The 14,510-nt window shown below is 41.8% G+C and overlaps 1 protein-coding gene across 1 annotated transcript; it reads right to left on the bottom strand.

Annotated features, from left to right (window-relative positions):
* Positions 1-206: 206 nt before the first annotated feature.
* Positions 207-13,588, bottom strand: LOC310798365 (myosin heavy chain, fast skeletal muscle-like; the record flags this gene model as incomplete). The annotated part of the gene is made up of 39 exons (XM_083660903.1): positions 207-247; positions 355-483; positions 575-670; positions 775-879; positions 965-1,135; positions 1,242-1,367; positions 1,472-1,675; positions 1,768-2,076; positions 2,736-2,860; positions 3,514-3,679; positions 3,784-3,967; positions 4,064-4,260; positions 4,347-4,465; positions 4,617-4,743; positions 4,840-5,229; positions 5,338-5,428; positions 5,513-5,658; positions 5,737-5,913; positions 5,998-6,240; positions 6,337-6,592; positions 6,675-6,811; positions 6,894-7,017; positions 7,097-7,214; positions 7,329-7,416; positions 7,529-7,593; positions 7,726-8,029; positions 8,121-8,291; positions 8,377-8,526; positions 9,570-9,688; positions 10,394-10,532; positions 10,649-10,752; positions 10,845-10,943; positions 11,025-11,088; positions 11,180-11,272; positions 11,357-11,453; positions 11,546-11,573; positions 12,903-13,059; positions 13,152-13,295; positions 13,382-13,588. The coding sequence occupies 39 exons, from the start codon at positions 13,586-13,588 to the stop codon at positions 227-229; spliced, it is 5,790 nt and encodes a 1,929-aa protein (XP_083517029.1). The 3' UTR covers positions 207-226.
* Between the last annotated feature and the right edge of the window lie 922 nt (positions 13,589-14,510).

Consider the following 14,510-nt stretch of genomic DNA (forward strand, 5'->3'; position numbering starts at 1 on the left):
AGAATCTATCAGACTCATTTGTCAGTTATGGTGGGCCCTTTGGCACCGACTATCATTCTTAACAGAGAAGCACATAACTTCTACCAGGTCAGATGCTTTGATGCTTTCCTGTTCAAAGGAATGAAGCTATGAATAAAGACAAGACAAGTATTTGTGGTGATATTTATTGTATGCGATCAACAATGTCATATTTTATGACTTCTTGTGATGCTTTTAATGAGAGAACTTATTCAGCTGCTTCTTTTCCCTGTGAAAAATAAACACATTTTCAGACAAACTCAAACAAAATGTTTCAATAATTTCAAAGTCAATATTCAATGAATAAACATGTACTGATGAAGGACATGTGTTTACCTTGGAGTCACGGCTCTTAGCTCTCATCTTGTTGACCTGAGACTCGGCAATATCAGCTCGTTCTTCAGCCTCCTCCAACTCATTCTGAACCTTCCTGGACTTTGTCAGGTGAGTGTTGGCCTGCTCCTCCTGTGAAACCATCATACATTCTCATTGCAAATCTGAAGACTAGAGTGAAAACTGAAAATAGATGGAGCATTGTTACATGATTTGAACTTACCGCTTCCTCAGCCTGCCTCTTGTAGCCCTTCACCTTCAGTTGCAGCTTGTCTACCAGAGCCTGCAGCCGGACGCCATTCTTCTTGTCCTCTTCAGTCTAATGTAAGTATGAACACGGATGACCATTAATAATTTACATATTATCTTTTAAATTTGTCATTTAGTTAATAGGAATACTGTCACAAAGTAAGCTTGGTATACCTGGTATGTGAGTTCCTTCACTCTCCTCTCATATTTACGGACACCTTTAACAGCATCTACTCCACGTCTCTGTTCAGCTTCAACCTCTGCCTCCAGCTCACGCACCTTCAGAAATGAATTATAAACTATGAGACTCATTCTGCATATTTTGTAATGTAATTTACTGTCATCTGTGTAACAGTTAACTTACCCTGGACTCCAGTTTCTGGAGCTGTTTCTTGCCACCCTTCATGGCCAAGTTCTCAGCCTCATCCAGGCGGTGCTGCAAGTCCTTGACTGTGGTCTCCAGGTTCTTCTTCATCCTCTCCAGATGAGAGCTAGTGTCCTGTTCTTTCTTCAGCTCTTCAGCCATCATAGCAGCCTAGAAAATGACACATTTATGTTAAATAGAAATGCCATATGACATTCATATTATTCCAGAGGTATGGCTGAGATCTGGATGGCTATGAAATAAAATTTGAACGCACATCAGTGATGGCTTTCTTGGCCTTCTCCTCTGCATTTCTTGATTCCTGAACACTGTCATCTACTTCACCCTGGACATGGATCAGGTCAGCCTCCAGCTTCTTCTTTGTGTTCATAAGACTTGTATTCTAGGAAGAGGAAGGAGAACACTCAGTTTAGCAATGACATAATGATGTGCACATATTTAAAAGTGTATTGATTATAGTATTGGTAAATTAATTATTTTGTTTACTTGAGAGTGCAGCAGTCCAACACGCTCACTAGCATCCACCAGCTCTGTCTCAGCCACTTTGCGGCCTCTCTCTGTCTGTTCCAGACCAACCCTCAGCTCTTCAATTTCAGCCACCATGAGACCATTCCTACGGTCGACCATAGCAGCTTGTTCCTTGAAGTCTTCCTGCGCTCTGAGAGCATCATCAAGGTGCAGCTGGGCATCCTAATGTTAAGATTGTGTTGTAGAAACAGAAACAAGATCAGAATGTATCTGCACATAGAATAGCATGTACAGTTGTCATGTGATGTACCTACCTTGAGTTGTCCCTGGACATTCCTCAGCTGCTTCAGGGCCTCAGCAGCCTGGCGGTTAGCATGACTCAGCTGAACCTCCATCTCATTCAGATCTCCCTCCATCTTCTTCTTGATTCTCATGGCATCGTTCCTGCTCCTGACCTCAGAGTCAAGGGTGCTCTGCATGGAGTCAATCACCCTCTGGCTGTTCCTCTTGATCTGCTCCATCTCCTCATCTTTCTCTGCCAGCTTTCTGTCAACCTCACCTTTGACCTGGTTGAGCTCCAGCTGGACACGCAGAATCTTGGACTCCTCATGTTCCAGAGTTCCCTAAAATGTAACACATAGCCTGTGTTGTCTTCTGAATGTAATATTGGGCATGTCTCTATTGTTCCATAATATGTCAAAATTTCATTGAAAAAAGATACCTAACAGACATTCGCAATTCAAATGTTAAAGGAACACTGCAGATATTCAACCAGCTTTGTACAATTACACCATGTGTATATATATGTGTATATATATATATATATATATATATATATATATATATATATATATATATATATATATATGTATATGTGTGTGTGTGTGTATATATATATATATATATATATATATATATATATATATATATGTATATATATATGTATATATATATGTATATATATATATATGTATGTGTATATATATATATATAGATTAGAGATATATAGATAGATATAGATATATATATATAGATAGATAGATAGATAGATAGATAGACAGATATATAGATATACAGTATATAGATATGATATGATAACTTTTATTTAGCCTACTTATCACTGGTCCACGATTTGAGTCAAATCAACTCTCAATAATTGTTAAACTAAATGAATGTGTGCAAAACTGTTTACAGTTTTCGGATATACTAATGATGTTATAATGATAAAGCTGGTTGAAAATTGGCGTAGTGTTACTTTAAGCCTTCCGAATTGAAATTTCACCTCAGCCTCCTCAAGAGCTGACTGGATCTCTGACTTCTCTGTCTCCACCTGCTTCTTGGCCTTCTCCAGCTCATGGACGCTTTTTCCAGTCTCACCAATCTGTTCAGTCAGGTCTGAGATTTCCTCTGCAGAAGGTTATATTTACCGTAAATTTCGGACTATAAGCCGCGGCTGGATGATGTTGCAAAAAATGTGCCTCGCGACCTGCTTGGAGCACTGAGCCACTACGCTCTCTCAGCCACTACTGTAAAACACCCTCCCTCCTCCCACCCTCCCTCGCTCCGGGGGGAAAATGGCGGCGATTGAGCCAGAAAGACAGTCTGAATGAAATTGAATGTAACGTTCCCAATTCTATGTATTACATTCTAAAAAATTAACGGCAACATTTTGGAAGGCTAAGCCACACAACTAGCTCGTTGTTATCTAACATCATGCTTCAAAAGATGGAGAACTGGCTGTGTTACGACGATGAGGGTAAGGACTCAAAACGGTCTCCGCTGATAAGACACGGAGATCTCTGTTACAGGCAGGCGCTACGCCTCCTCCTGGTTGGTAATTAAACATTAAAACACCTGCGGCTTATAGTCCAGTGCGGCTTATATATGTAAGAATCATTCAATTTAGCTGCTGCGGCTTATATTCAGGTGCGCCTTATAGTACGGAAAGTACGGTAATATTGCAAAGTCAAAGAAAGCAGGCTATGTGTCTCATTCTAACTCACACACATCATGAACATATTTCAAATCACTATTGCTAACAGTATCAGATGATAACTCACGTTGCAGGTTCTTGTTCTCCCTCTTCAGGGTCTCCAGGTGATCCAGAGCTTCCTCATAAGAGTTTTTCATCTTGAACAGCTCAGTGCTGAGAGAACGAGCCTCTTTCTGAGCTCCCTCAAGCTCTGCCTGACCCTCCTCGAATTTCTGCTTCCATTCTGCCAGAACCTGCATAGTAATTTAAAATGAGCAATGTTAGCCTAACCAATTTTGGAATGATTATTACTTTGACACTTCCAGTGGCTGTGACAAGGTAATCCGTGTCAACACACCTTATCAAAGTTCCTCTGCTTCTTGTCAAGGTTGGCAGCCAAACCATTGGCTCTCTCCACATCAATCATGAGGTCCTCCACCTCACCCTGGAGCCTCTGTTTGGTTTTCTCTAGAGATGCACACTTGGAGTTCACAGCCTCAATCTGTTCCTCAGCTTCCTGCAGGCGCTGGGCAAGCTTTTTCCTGTTAAGCATTTGCGAAATGTAAGGATTCATGTATTGTATACTAACAAGTATTTTGTAGTGACCATTAGGAAAAAGAAAATCTTCATTGACTCACTTTGACTCTTCAAGCTCCTCAGTGCGCTGGATAGCATCAGTTTCATACTTGCTCCTCCATTGGGCTACTTCGCTGTTGGCCTTGGACATTCCACGTTGCAGCTCTGCCTTGGCCTCCTGCTCCTCCTCAAACTGCTCCCTCAGAAGATCACAGTCATGGCGGGCTGATTGCACACCATGGGCAAGGGCGTTCTTGGCCTGCAAAAGATTATTAAAATACAAACCAATGAATAAATTAACATACAATCCTTAAAAACCTTTAAATCTCTGACAATTTTCCTCACCTTAACTTCCTCCTCAATTTGTCTCTTCAGCTCCTCAATCTGCTGTGTGAAGGCTTGCTTGCCTCTGGTCAGCTGGGAGACAAGGGCTTCTTTCTCCTCAAGCTGACGACCAAACTCACCTAGAGGGAAATTGATTTTGTTGTTGTTGAAATAGTATACACTCCCAAATGGCCCAGGATTAATGTAAAACTATAAAATGGTCTTATTATGGTTTGAGTTCAAAAGTACATTGGTATATTTTATGAACAAGTCAGTAAAAGTAAGACTTGCCATTCTCTGTCAGCAGTCTTGCTCTCTGAGCACTGACGTCATTTATCTGGCGAACATTCTCGTCATTCTTAGCCTTAAGTTCACTGAACTGGTCCTCGAGGGTGCGGCACATCTTCTCCAGATTTCCCTGTTTATCAACATTAGACAGATTCAATCATATGTGTATTGTACAATCAAGTGTGTATATATTGTATATATGTATAGAAATAGCATTATACTGTACCTTGGCTTTTGCCACAGCTTCCATGTTGCTGGAGAGGTCATCAATCTCCATCTTGTATTCACATTTCTCCTTCTCCAGCTTCTGCTTCACACGCTGCAGGTTGTCGATCTGTTCTCCCAGCTCTGCAACACTGTCAGCCTGCTTCTTGCGGAGAGCAGCAGCAGTGGATTCATGCTGTAAGGTGGACTCCTCAAGGTCACGACGCACCTTCTGGAACTCAGCTTCACGCTTTTTGTTCATCTCAATCTGAGTAGAAGTGGCTCCACCAGCCTCCTCAAGCCTCTCACTGATCTCTTCAAGTTCCCTGGAGAGGTCAGCTCTCAGCTTCTCAACCTTGGCACGAGCAGCACGCTCAGCCTCGATCTCTTCCTCCAGTTCCTCAATACGAGCCTTGAAAGTTAAGAAATATTGTTACATGAATGTACAGTATGCAACTGACACATCGCATGAAAACTTCCTGACAAGTTTGACATCGATTTTAAATCAAACATTACACACCTGGAGCTCTTTAATCTTCTTCTGTAGCTGAGCACCCAAGGATTGTTCATCTTCAATCTTACTGAGATGTTGGCTTATCTCAAAGTCCTTCCTGTTGAGTAAAATACATCATCATAAGATATTGGTTGCAATGACATATTTTGTGCATACAGTTTTCAAATTCTGTCCACATTACTTCTTGATTTTCTCATCAGACTGCTGTTTCTCATTCTCAAGATCCATGACGGATTCCTGGGCCAGTTTCAGATCACCCTCAAGCTTCCTCTTTGATCTCTCAAGGTCCATGCGGAGCTTCTTCTCTTGCTCCAGAGAACCTTCAAGCTGCAAAATAACACATGTTTAAATTTACAGGAGACATATATTCTCATTGAATTGCAAATAGCACGTTCATGAACTCACATCATCCACTTGCTGCTCAAGCTTGGTCTTGGCCTTGGTCAGAGTGTTGACTTTGTCTTCCTCTGCCTGCAGGTCATCAAGAGTCTGCTGGTGTGCCTCTTGGAGGGCTTTCTTCTCCTTTGTGAGCTTAGCAATGCTCTCATCTTGAGAGGCCATCTCTTCAGTCAGGTTCTTCACCTGATTATGTAAAAGCATATTGTCATAATTGGGTAATTATTCAAATATTGGATGATATAATAAACATAGTGAATATCCATGAACCTTGTTCTCAGTGGCATGCTTCTCCTTCTCCACTTTGGCTAAGGTAAGCTCCAGGTCATCAATGTCCTTCTTGAGCTCAGAGCATTCATCCTCCAGTTTCCTCTTCTTAGCAGTTAGCTCACCATTCATTTCCTCCTCATCCTCCAGTCTCTCACTTGTCTCTTTGAGTTTTGCCTCCATCTGGATCTTATTCTTGATAAGGCCCTCACATCTCTCCTCAGCATCTGACAGATTCTCTGATTCCTAGTTGGAATAAATGTGAGAAAGGGGAAATATTTAAACATTTACTCTGGAAGAGTTGTGAGAAATCAACAAAGCTTTCTGTTGCCATTTACTCACACATAAAGATGCAGCCTGCAGATCATTCTTCTCCTGCACAATAGACACCATCTTCTCCTCCAGTGTCTTCTTTATAGCCAGGGCTGCGGCGAGGTCTGTTTTCATCTTCTCATAGTTTTCCTTCATGTTCGCCAGCTCCTTCTCAGTTTCAGCACTCTGCAGAAGGGGCTTAATCTTGTAGTACACCTTCATCCATGGCCAGTGTTTCACATTCATGAATGAGCGGATATTGTACTGAATGCCGTAAATGGCTTCCCTATGGAAGGAAATCACTGTTATGTACACAGTCATTTTGGTACTGCATTCAGCCTAAATATGTGGTTAGAATGTCCACTTGCCTCCTTGCCATCATCTTCACAAACTCCCTTCTCATGAGGTAGGCACGGGCAAGAGCCTGAGTCATGGTGACCAGAGAAGCAAGCTTCTCATCTCGCATCTCCTCAAGAACACCGAGTAGACCAGCTTTGAAGAACACCTGACAAGAATATAAAACTATTATAGACCATTTATTTTCATGAATGAAACAGATTATAGTTGGTTCTTACTCAATTGTTTACCTTGGTGTGTCCAAATTTATACTCATCATGAGGCACATCGATAGACCCAAGCAGCTTCTCAGAAGCCTTCTTGTTGTCCATGAATGTTCCTTCAGGGCATGCAGCGGCATTCAGTACTTTGTACCTATCACAAAACAGTTAATGGTCACATTCGGGACCTTCTTTTCAAAGTTAGACCAAGTCTGTGTTTAATTAGGTAATACCTCTGCTTGAAGTCAGCATAGACGATTCTGCTGGGAAAACCTTTTGTGCAGATTCTGATACCCTCCAGCACACCATTACACCTCAGCTGGTGGATAACCAGGAAGTTTTCCATCAGACCTGTGAAGAAGTTATTTCAGAATTTTCAATGACAAAGTTAAAGTCTCACTCCTGCTAAGCTAATGACTGCAACATGTACAGAGAATATATTAAATTGGTTGGCTGTCAGTGTACCTGGAGTCTTTGACTCATTGGGAATCAGGCAACGTACAAAGTGAGGATGAGTGCTCCTCAAGTTGGTCATAAGCTTGCCCAAGTTCTCCTGTAGATACAAGATAAAACCAAACTTTATTTGTGAAAAGCATAAAATTAGAATAAAAATTGCATTTGAGGTTCATCACAAAAAGGCATTTAAGGCTGTTCTTAGAACTTACCCTGAACGCTGCGGACACAGTCATCATGGAACCACCCTTCTTCTTGGCTCCCTTGCCGCCCTTCTCTGTTGATTTGTTGATTTATTAAAATCAAGACTTTATCATTCATCTGACTTTTCTGAGTAGTAGTTTATTTTAAAGACAAAACATTAATTAATTCCCATAAACATAATAAGCATTATAAAGTGACACTGTACCTTCAACAACAACGGGATACAGGATAGGCAGCAGCTTAACACTAGACTTCTGGTACAGCTGAATCACAGAGTCGTTCAGGGGATCCTTGTTCTTGTCTAGCCAGCCAGTGATATTGTAGTCCACAGTTCCAGCATAGTGCACCAGAGAGAAATGGGCATCAATCTTGCCTTTTTTGGCTGGCCTGGGCTTCTCAAATGCTTTGTTTTTACCGAGGTGCTGGTCATACAGCTTGTTCTTGAAGGTAGTGTCTGAGGCCTTGGGGAACATGCACTCCTCTTCAAGGATGGAGAAGATGCCCATGGGCTGTATAAAAAGTGCAAATACATACATCATGAAGAGGCACCGTTCTTGCCTATCGTGAATTCTAACATAACGTCACCACATTATTGTGTACCTTTTCAATGAGCTCAATGCAGGCAGCCAAGTCCATGCCAAAGTCAATGAACTCCCAGATGATACCCTCCTTCTTGTACTCCTCTTGCTCCAGGACAAACATAGTGTGGTTGAAAAACTGTTGCAGTTTCTCATTGGTGAAGTTGATACACAACTGCTCCAAGGTGTTGAACTGTTGGCGGAAATAGGATTAAGCTAATATATCACAAATGTTACAAAGTTATCTTCTCAATCCATTATCATGAATGCATACTTACATCAAAGATTTCAAATCCAGCAATGTCCAGCACACCAATGTAGTATGTCCTTGGCTGCTTGGTGTCCAGTTGCTGGTTGATGCGGATGACCATCCACAAGAACATTTTTTCATAAATAGACTTAGCCAGGGCGTTCACTGAGTTATTGACCTGAAGAAAGGTTTAATTTGAATTAATACCATTTCAATCATGAGAGACCAGAGGGTAGAATTAACAAGCAAGCTTTATTCACGAATGGCATGGCGATAAGATCTATGGCATGAAATGGCATGGCAACTAATTCTGGCAACTAATTCTATGGCATGGCAGCATGGCAACTAGTTATTTGGCGTAATGACTCCGTGGTAAGATGCCTCTCTTCTTGAGGTGAGAGAGGAGGGCATCTGCTCGGACTAGGATAGAGAATAATCCCCCCCCGTAGGGGATTCTTCAGGAGTCAAGACATTGGTGGTGGACTGGGGAGGTGGGTGGGGCGAAACACAGCTTTAGAGGATGGGATGCGATCAGCCCAGGTACAGCGACCATGGAGGAGAAGGATCAGGGAAAGAGGACGATGACACGCTGAGCATGGCTATAAGTACTGCCACGTCATAGCCTCGGCATTGACGTCATTACCGACGTCATATTGGCAAGTTGAGGGGCTGATTGGCTGTTGAGGATGGGGTGATGAGTCACACGTCACAGCGGACATCACACTAGGATTACGCTTAACGTCACACTAGGATTACGCTTGCGTTAGGCTAGGAGCTGATGCCTATTGTGATATGATATGAGGTAGCGTGTCTGGTCTTCATCTTGAAACTAGGTCGAGACCAACATTAGAATCCAGTGTCACAAAGAGGGTCCTCTCACAGATTTAATCAATTACAGATCCTTCAACTCAAATTTACACATTTGATTACTTTATATATTTTTTGCCTACAGGACAAATACTATATACTGTATGGCAGTACCATTTTAACTGAAACACAACTAACAATATGGCAATCGACACATGCAGTGACAGGTAACAGAGGACATTCAGATGCAAACTCTATTCCAGATACATGTAACTCATGAAATTCCTCCAATACAACAGAAATATTGTCTAAATAATTCAGCTTCATAAGGTACTTAACCACATTCATGCACTGGCCCTTGACTTAATTATTAAATTGTATAGAATGAATTAAACAAGAGAATGATCTGCTGACCTGTGGCACAGTCTGTCCTTTGGTGACATACTCATTTCCGACCTTCACTCTGGGGTAGCACAAAGCCTTCAGCAAGTCAGCCGAGTTCAGGCCCAGCAAGTAAGACACCTTGTCAGCATCTGAAAATGTCACAAAAATACATTTACTAGATATATGACTGATTTGTAGAGTTTTTTTTATGGATTATGGATCCGGGTTGTCCGTCCGTCCGTACATCTGTCCGTCCGTCCGTCCGATGTTCGTTAACGCGATATCTGAGGAACGCCTTGACGGAATTTCATCAAATTGGCCTCAAACATCGACTTGGACTCAAGCATGACCTGATTAGATTTTGGTGGTCAAAGGTCAAGGTCACTGTGACCTCTCGAACGCCAATTTCAAGCTTGTTAACGCGATATCTCAGGAATGCCTTAATGGAGTTTCATCAAATTTGCCTCAAACATCGACTTGGACTCAAGAATGAACTAGATTTTCGTGGTCAAAGGTCAAGGTCACTGTGACCTCACGAATGCCATTCCCAAGTTCGTTAAAACGATATCAAGAACGGCTTAATGGAATTTCTTCCAATTTGGCCCAAACGTCGACTTGGGCGCAAGGATGAACGGATTACATTTTGGTGATCAAAGGTCAAAGGTCAAGGTCACTGTGACCTCACACACCCAATTTCCAAGCTCTGTAACGCAACATCTCAGGAGCGCCTTGACGGAATTTCTTCCAATTTGCCTCAAATGGCGACTTGGACTCAAGAATGAACTAAAGGCGGAGGCATAAATCCGCGGTGCGGTCATTCTAGTTTCTTACTCATCCACAAAGTTAATCCTCACTTTCTGTGCCATCTGGCTCTGCCTGCTCTTCACGCTGTTTCTGTTTGAACTTCATGTTACCATGGTGGAGCACAGCACCGGTAAACTTGTAGATGGCCATCTTCTCTTCACCAGTGAAGCCCAGAATATCAATAGCATTCTGTATTCAACAGAGGTATTGACACTGTGTGAGTCAATATGGAAATTACATTTTACTGAGTAATTGTGATGGAATGTTGAATCATAATAGATTAAGAAAAATGAAACATCACTGACATCAGTGGCCATCAACTCTTCTTTGTCATCAATGCTGGCCACAGTGATCTGACCCATGCTGCACATGGGGAAGTCATAGGGGTTGCTGCTGATGAGCGACATTTCTGGAGATCATAAAAGGTTTAAATTAAAGACTGGTTATGGATCATGTGAACAAGTGGGTTGTTTTAACATTATATCACAATGTTTAGCTCACCAATGATCTCAGGTTTGTGGTTGGTCATCATCTGGAAGAAGATGTGGTAGCCTCTCTCCTGCTCAAGCTGGTATGTCACTCTAGACTTCTCCAGCAGATCTATAAGTATTGTTCATAACTCAAAATCTACACCACTGATAATGTTAGTCATTCTATTTAATATGTGAATGTGATACTTACATGTCTCAACATCAGCACTAGCCAGTTTGCCAGTTGCGCCAAAGTGGATTCTGATGAATTTACCCTGTTTTGAATAGTACATGGTCAACATTCCTCTGCATATGCAATATATTATTGAAGATATTTCTCAGAGTGTAAAATCCCACCATACTTACAAAACGAGAGGAGTTGTCATTCCTTATAGTCTTGGCATTACCATAGGCTTCCAGCAAGGGATTAGCTGCAATAATCTGGTCCTCCAGTGAGCCCTATAATATGTGTTTTTATATATTAATTTCAGTCGTACATTTGTATAAAAAAACAACAACTCTCCAATGTTTTTAGAAAAATACCTTCTTTGAATCCGTCTGTGGTCCACCCACTGAGATTGTTGCAAAGTACTGGATGACACGCTTGGTGTTCACAGTCTTTCCAGCACCAGATTCTCCACTGGGGATGGATATGTAGATTCAGAGGAATTAATTCAATTCATTTGATGCTATTGGTCTTACAGAGGTAGGTGCAATAGATGTCAAACTTACGTGATCAAGACAGACTGGTTCTCCCTATCTGCAAAAGGAAACATGAATTCATATATTTCTTATCTATGTAACATGATTTATGTTGCCCTATCTTCCGACAGGCGCTATCCCCTAATAGCGCTTGCGCACCTGTTTGCGCATGCCTTACGGCAGGGAAGATAGCACTCCGCCTTGCGCCGTCCGCCAGGTGTTCTGCCGAGTTTTGCTCCCCCGCCCAGCAGCAAAAAAAAGCATCCCCACTTCACGGGAGCATACTTATAATGATTTATACAGAAATGTAACTGTTTAAAAGTGATATAATTGTCTGGTAGATGTGACCTCCCTGATTTCTAAGTTAAAACAGCCCCGAAATATGTTGGGGATGCAATTCTCGTCCGGGATGCGGAAATCTTCACGGCACATGTCGCAGACGCAAATTAGAGCCGTGCCAAAATGCCTGCGCAAACAGGATTTGGTCAGTCTTAACTACCAGAATTATTCACAGGCGTGGCCAGGCAATGCTGGTCATTACGTCAATCAAAACCAATCAGATTCCCGTCTCACAATGGCTGTTTGCGCGAGGCATGCAATATGCTGTAATTCTCTCCATGCGTAATAGAGTGTACTCACTCGTGCGAGGACAGAGGGAGATTATTGACAGATCGTCTGTGGTGCCAACGACCCTTCGGGTTATGGAGGTAAATAGCCTATGTCCATTGTCCAACAAGTTTTCTAAATTAATTTCCCTCTTTGCGATGTAATAAAAGTTTCTCAGTGAGTTGATTGCCTCACTGAATTATCTGCGAATACCCAATTTTAGCAGCATAATTTGATGTCTAGGCTGTGCGTAATGTGAATCTGAGTGTATTTTATTTTAAATGCATTGTCCAATGAATCTGTTGGCGCCGCCCTGTGGCGACTTGGTTCTGCTCTCCTCACTCTGAGAGCGAACCCAGAACCATTTCGCTCGTGATACTTGTACCATGAAGTGACACATAAAATCATCTATCTATCATCTATCTATCTCCAAAAGGAATTCTACTTTGCACTGCGCTGCGCTGCACGGAGATTACAGGTGCGCTCCGAGAGCACGAGGTATTTGCGCGTAAGAGGTCCTTTTCAAAGCTCTTAGCGGATGTAATTGCGCGCTGCTGACGATCGGGCAATGCCATCTATCCCACATTGTAGCGCTGAAACGCCTGCTTTGGCTTGTGGCAGCCAATGCCCAGTACAATTATCACAGGCATGCGCTTGTGTCCGCCCCCAATTTGCATTGCGCACGGCGTTAAACGAGCGCAAACGCTAAATTGGCGCTTTTGGGAAGATAGAGCCCATGGAGTTTATTGACAGTTTATACATTTTATTTACAAGAACGTACCAACAAGCATGAACTGGAAGGCATTGTCAGAGACAGAGAAGATGTGGGGTGGAGCCTCCATACGCTTTTTGCCTCTGTAAGCATTTACAACCTCCATATCGTACACTGGGAGCCACTTGTAGGGATTCACAGTTGCACAGAACAGCCCAGAGTAGGTCTGAAGGGGATGAGAGAGATATGACCACTCACAGTATGTTGTATGAGTCCATGTGCAATATTACACTTTACTCCATAGGCAGAAGAGCTTACGTAGATCATCCATGCTGCATAACGCTCTGCGAGGTTATACAGCACAGAGGCTTCATTGAGATGGGTCATCATGGCCATGTCCTCAATTTTGTCATACTTGGGAGGGTTCATAGGGTAGACATCATCCTCCTTAACTGTCCTCTCCTGAAATATTGAAACACAATTTCAGCTTGTGTTGAAATTCCAACTGTAATTTACACTGCTGTGAGTTTCATGAAGCTTCAACCTACCTCCTGGGTGGTAAGGACTTTGACAGTGACTTTGTCACCGTCCTTCTTCAGGATTGTACATTTAAGGTACAGCTCCTTAACATCAGCCACATAGGCAGCGGTTTTGGCATCAAACGGTGAGGCTTGAGCCTCAATCCTCTCCCTCTCTGGCTTACGGAGATAGATGGCAGCCTTGCCATAAAGCTTCATCTCCGCGTCAGTACTCATGTTGGCGGCTTTCTGTAGATTGACAAAACAAAAGTAACTTTCCTCTTATCTGATGTGCATGGTTTGGTTTGGAGACTGAACACTGTATATAATACAAGGATTCTTAATAGTAGTTTAAATAGAGAAAACATAACTCACCTTTTTCTACCACCCAATCACAGAGGAACTTCTCACAACCCCTAAATAAAACAAATAGTATTTTATGATGTTTGAGTTTCAAGTGATACAGGTAGAGATTACAGATCTTCTCTAATTTTAATGGCGGATTGCAAACGTGCATAGGTGCATACTGCCACCTACTGCACCGGAGTGTGTAATATCAGGGCTTTAAATGTTGGAAATAAAGAAAATAAAACTAAATATATCTTACGATCTAATCCTGTATCTTAAAGAAAAATAAAGAGAGCCTTGCAGCATTCCCTCATTTTCTCACTAAAATCCCTTCACTAAAATCCCTTCCAAATTCCATCCCTGTCCTAACTCATATAATTTATCACATAAGAGGTTCCTCTCTGAATCATACTTACTACACCTCATAATGACATGCTCAACATTTTCAGGAACATCACATTTATCTGATAAGCACTTTGCTATTAAATAAAGAGTTAATTTTAATCCAGTAGATTAGTATATTATTACCAAATGTAGATTAGTAGAATATTGCTCATTTAAAGTAGTCACAAAACCACATTTTCACCGTTGACTCAGAGCTTACTTATTTGACATATTTTGTATTCTCATTGAAGAGCTTTCCCCATCTGACATCATGACATTACATATTAAACTCATGATTAATTAAACATGTGTGTCGAGCACTAAACATCTCTAAAAAATAAAATCTATTTTCCAAGAATGACAGCTGAAACATCTCTCTCACTTACCAGCAGTTTGTAGTCTCTGAAATCCCCTGCAGAGTGTCCAT

Source organism: Poromitra crassiceps (genome assembly GCF_964638095.1).
Source record: "Poromitra crassiceps genome assembly, chromosome: 25".
NCBI lineage: Eukaryota > Metazoa > Chordata > Actinopteri > Beryciformes > Melamphaidae > Poromitra > Poromitra crassiceps.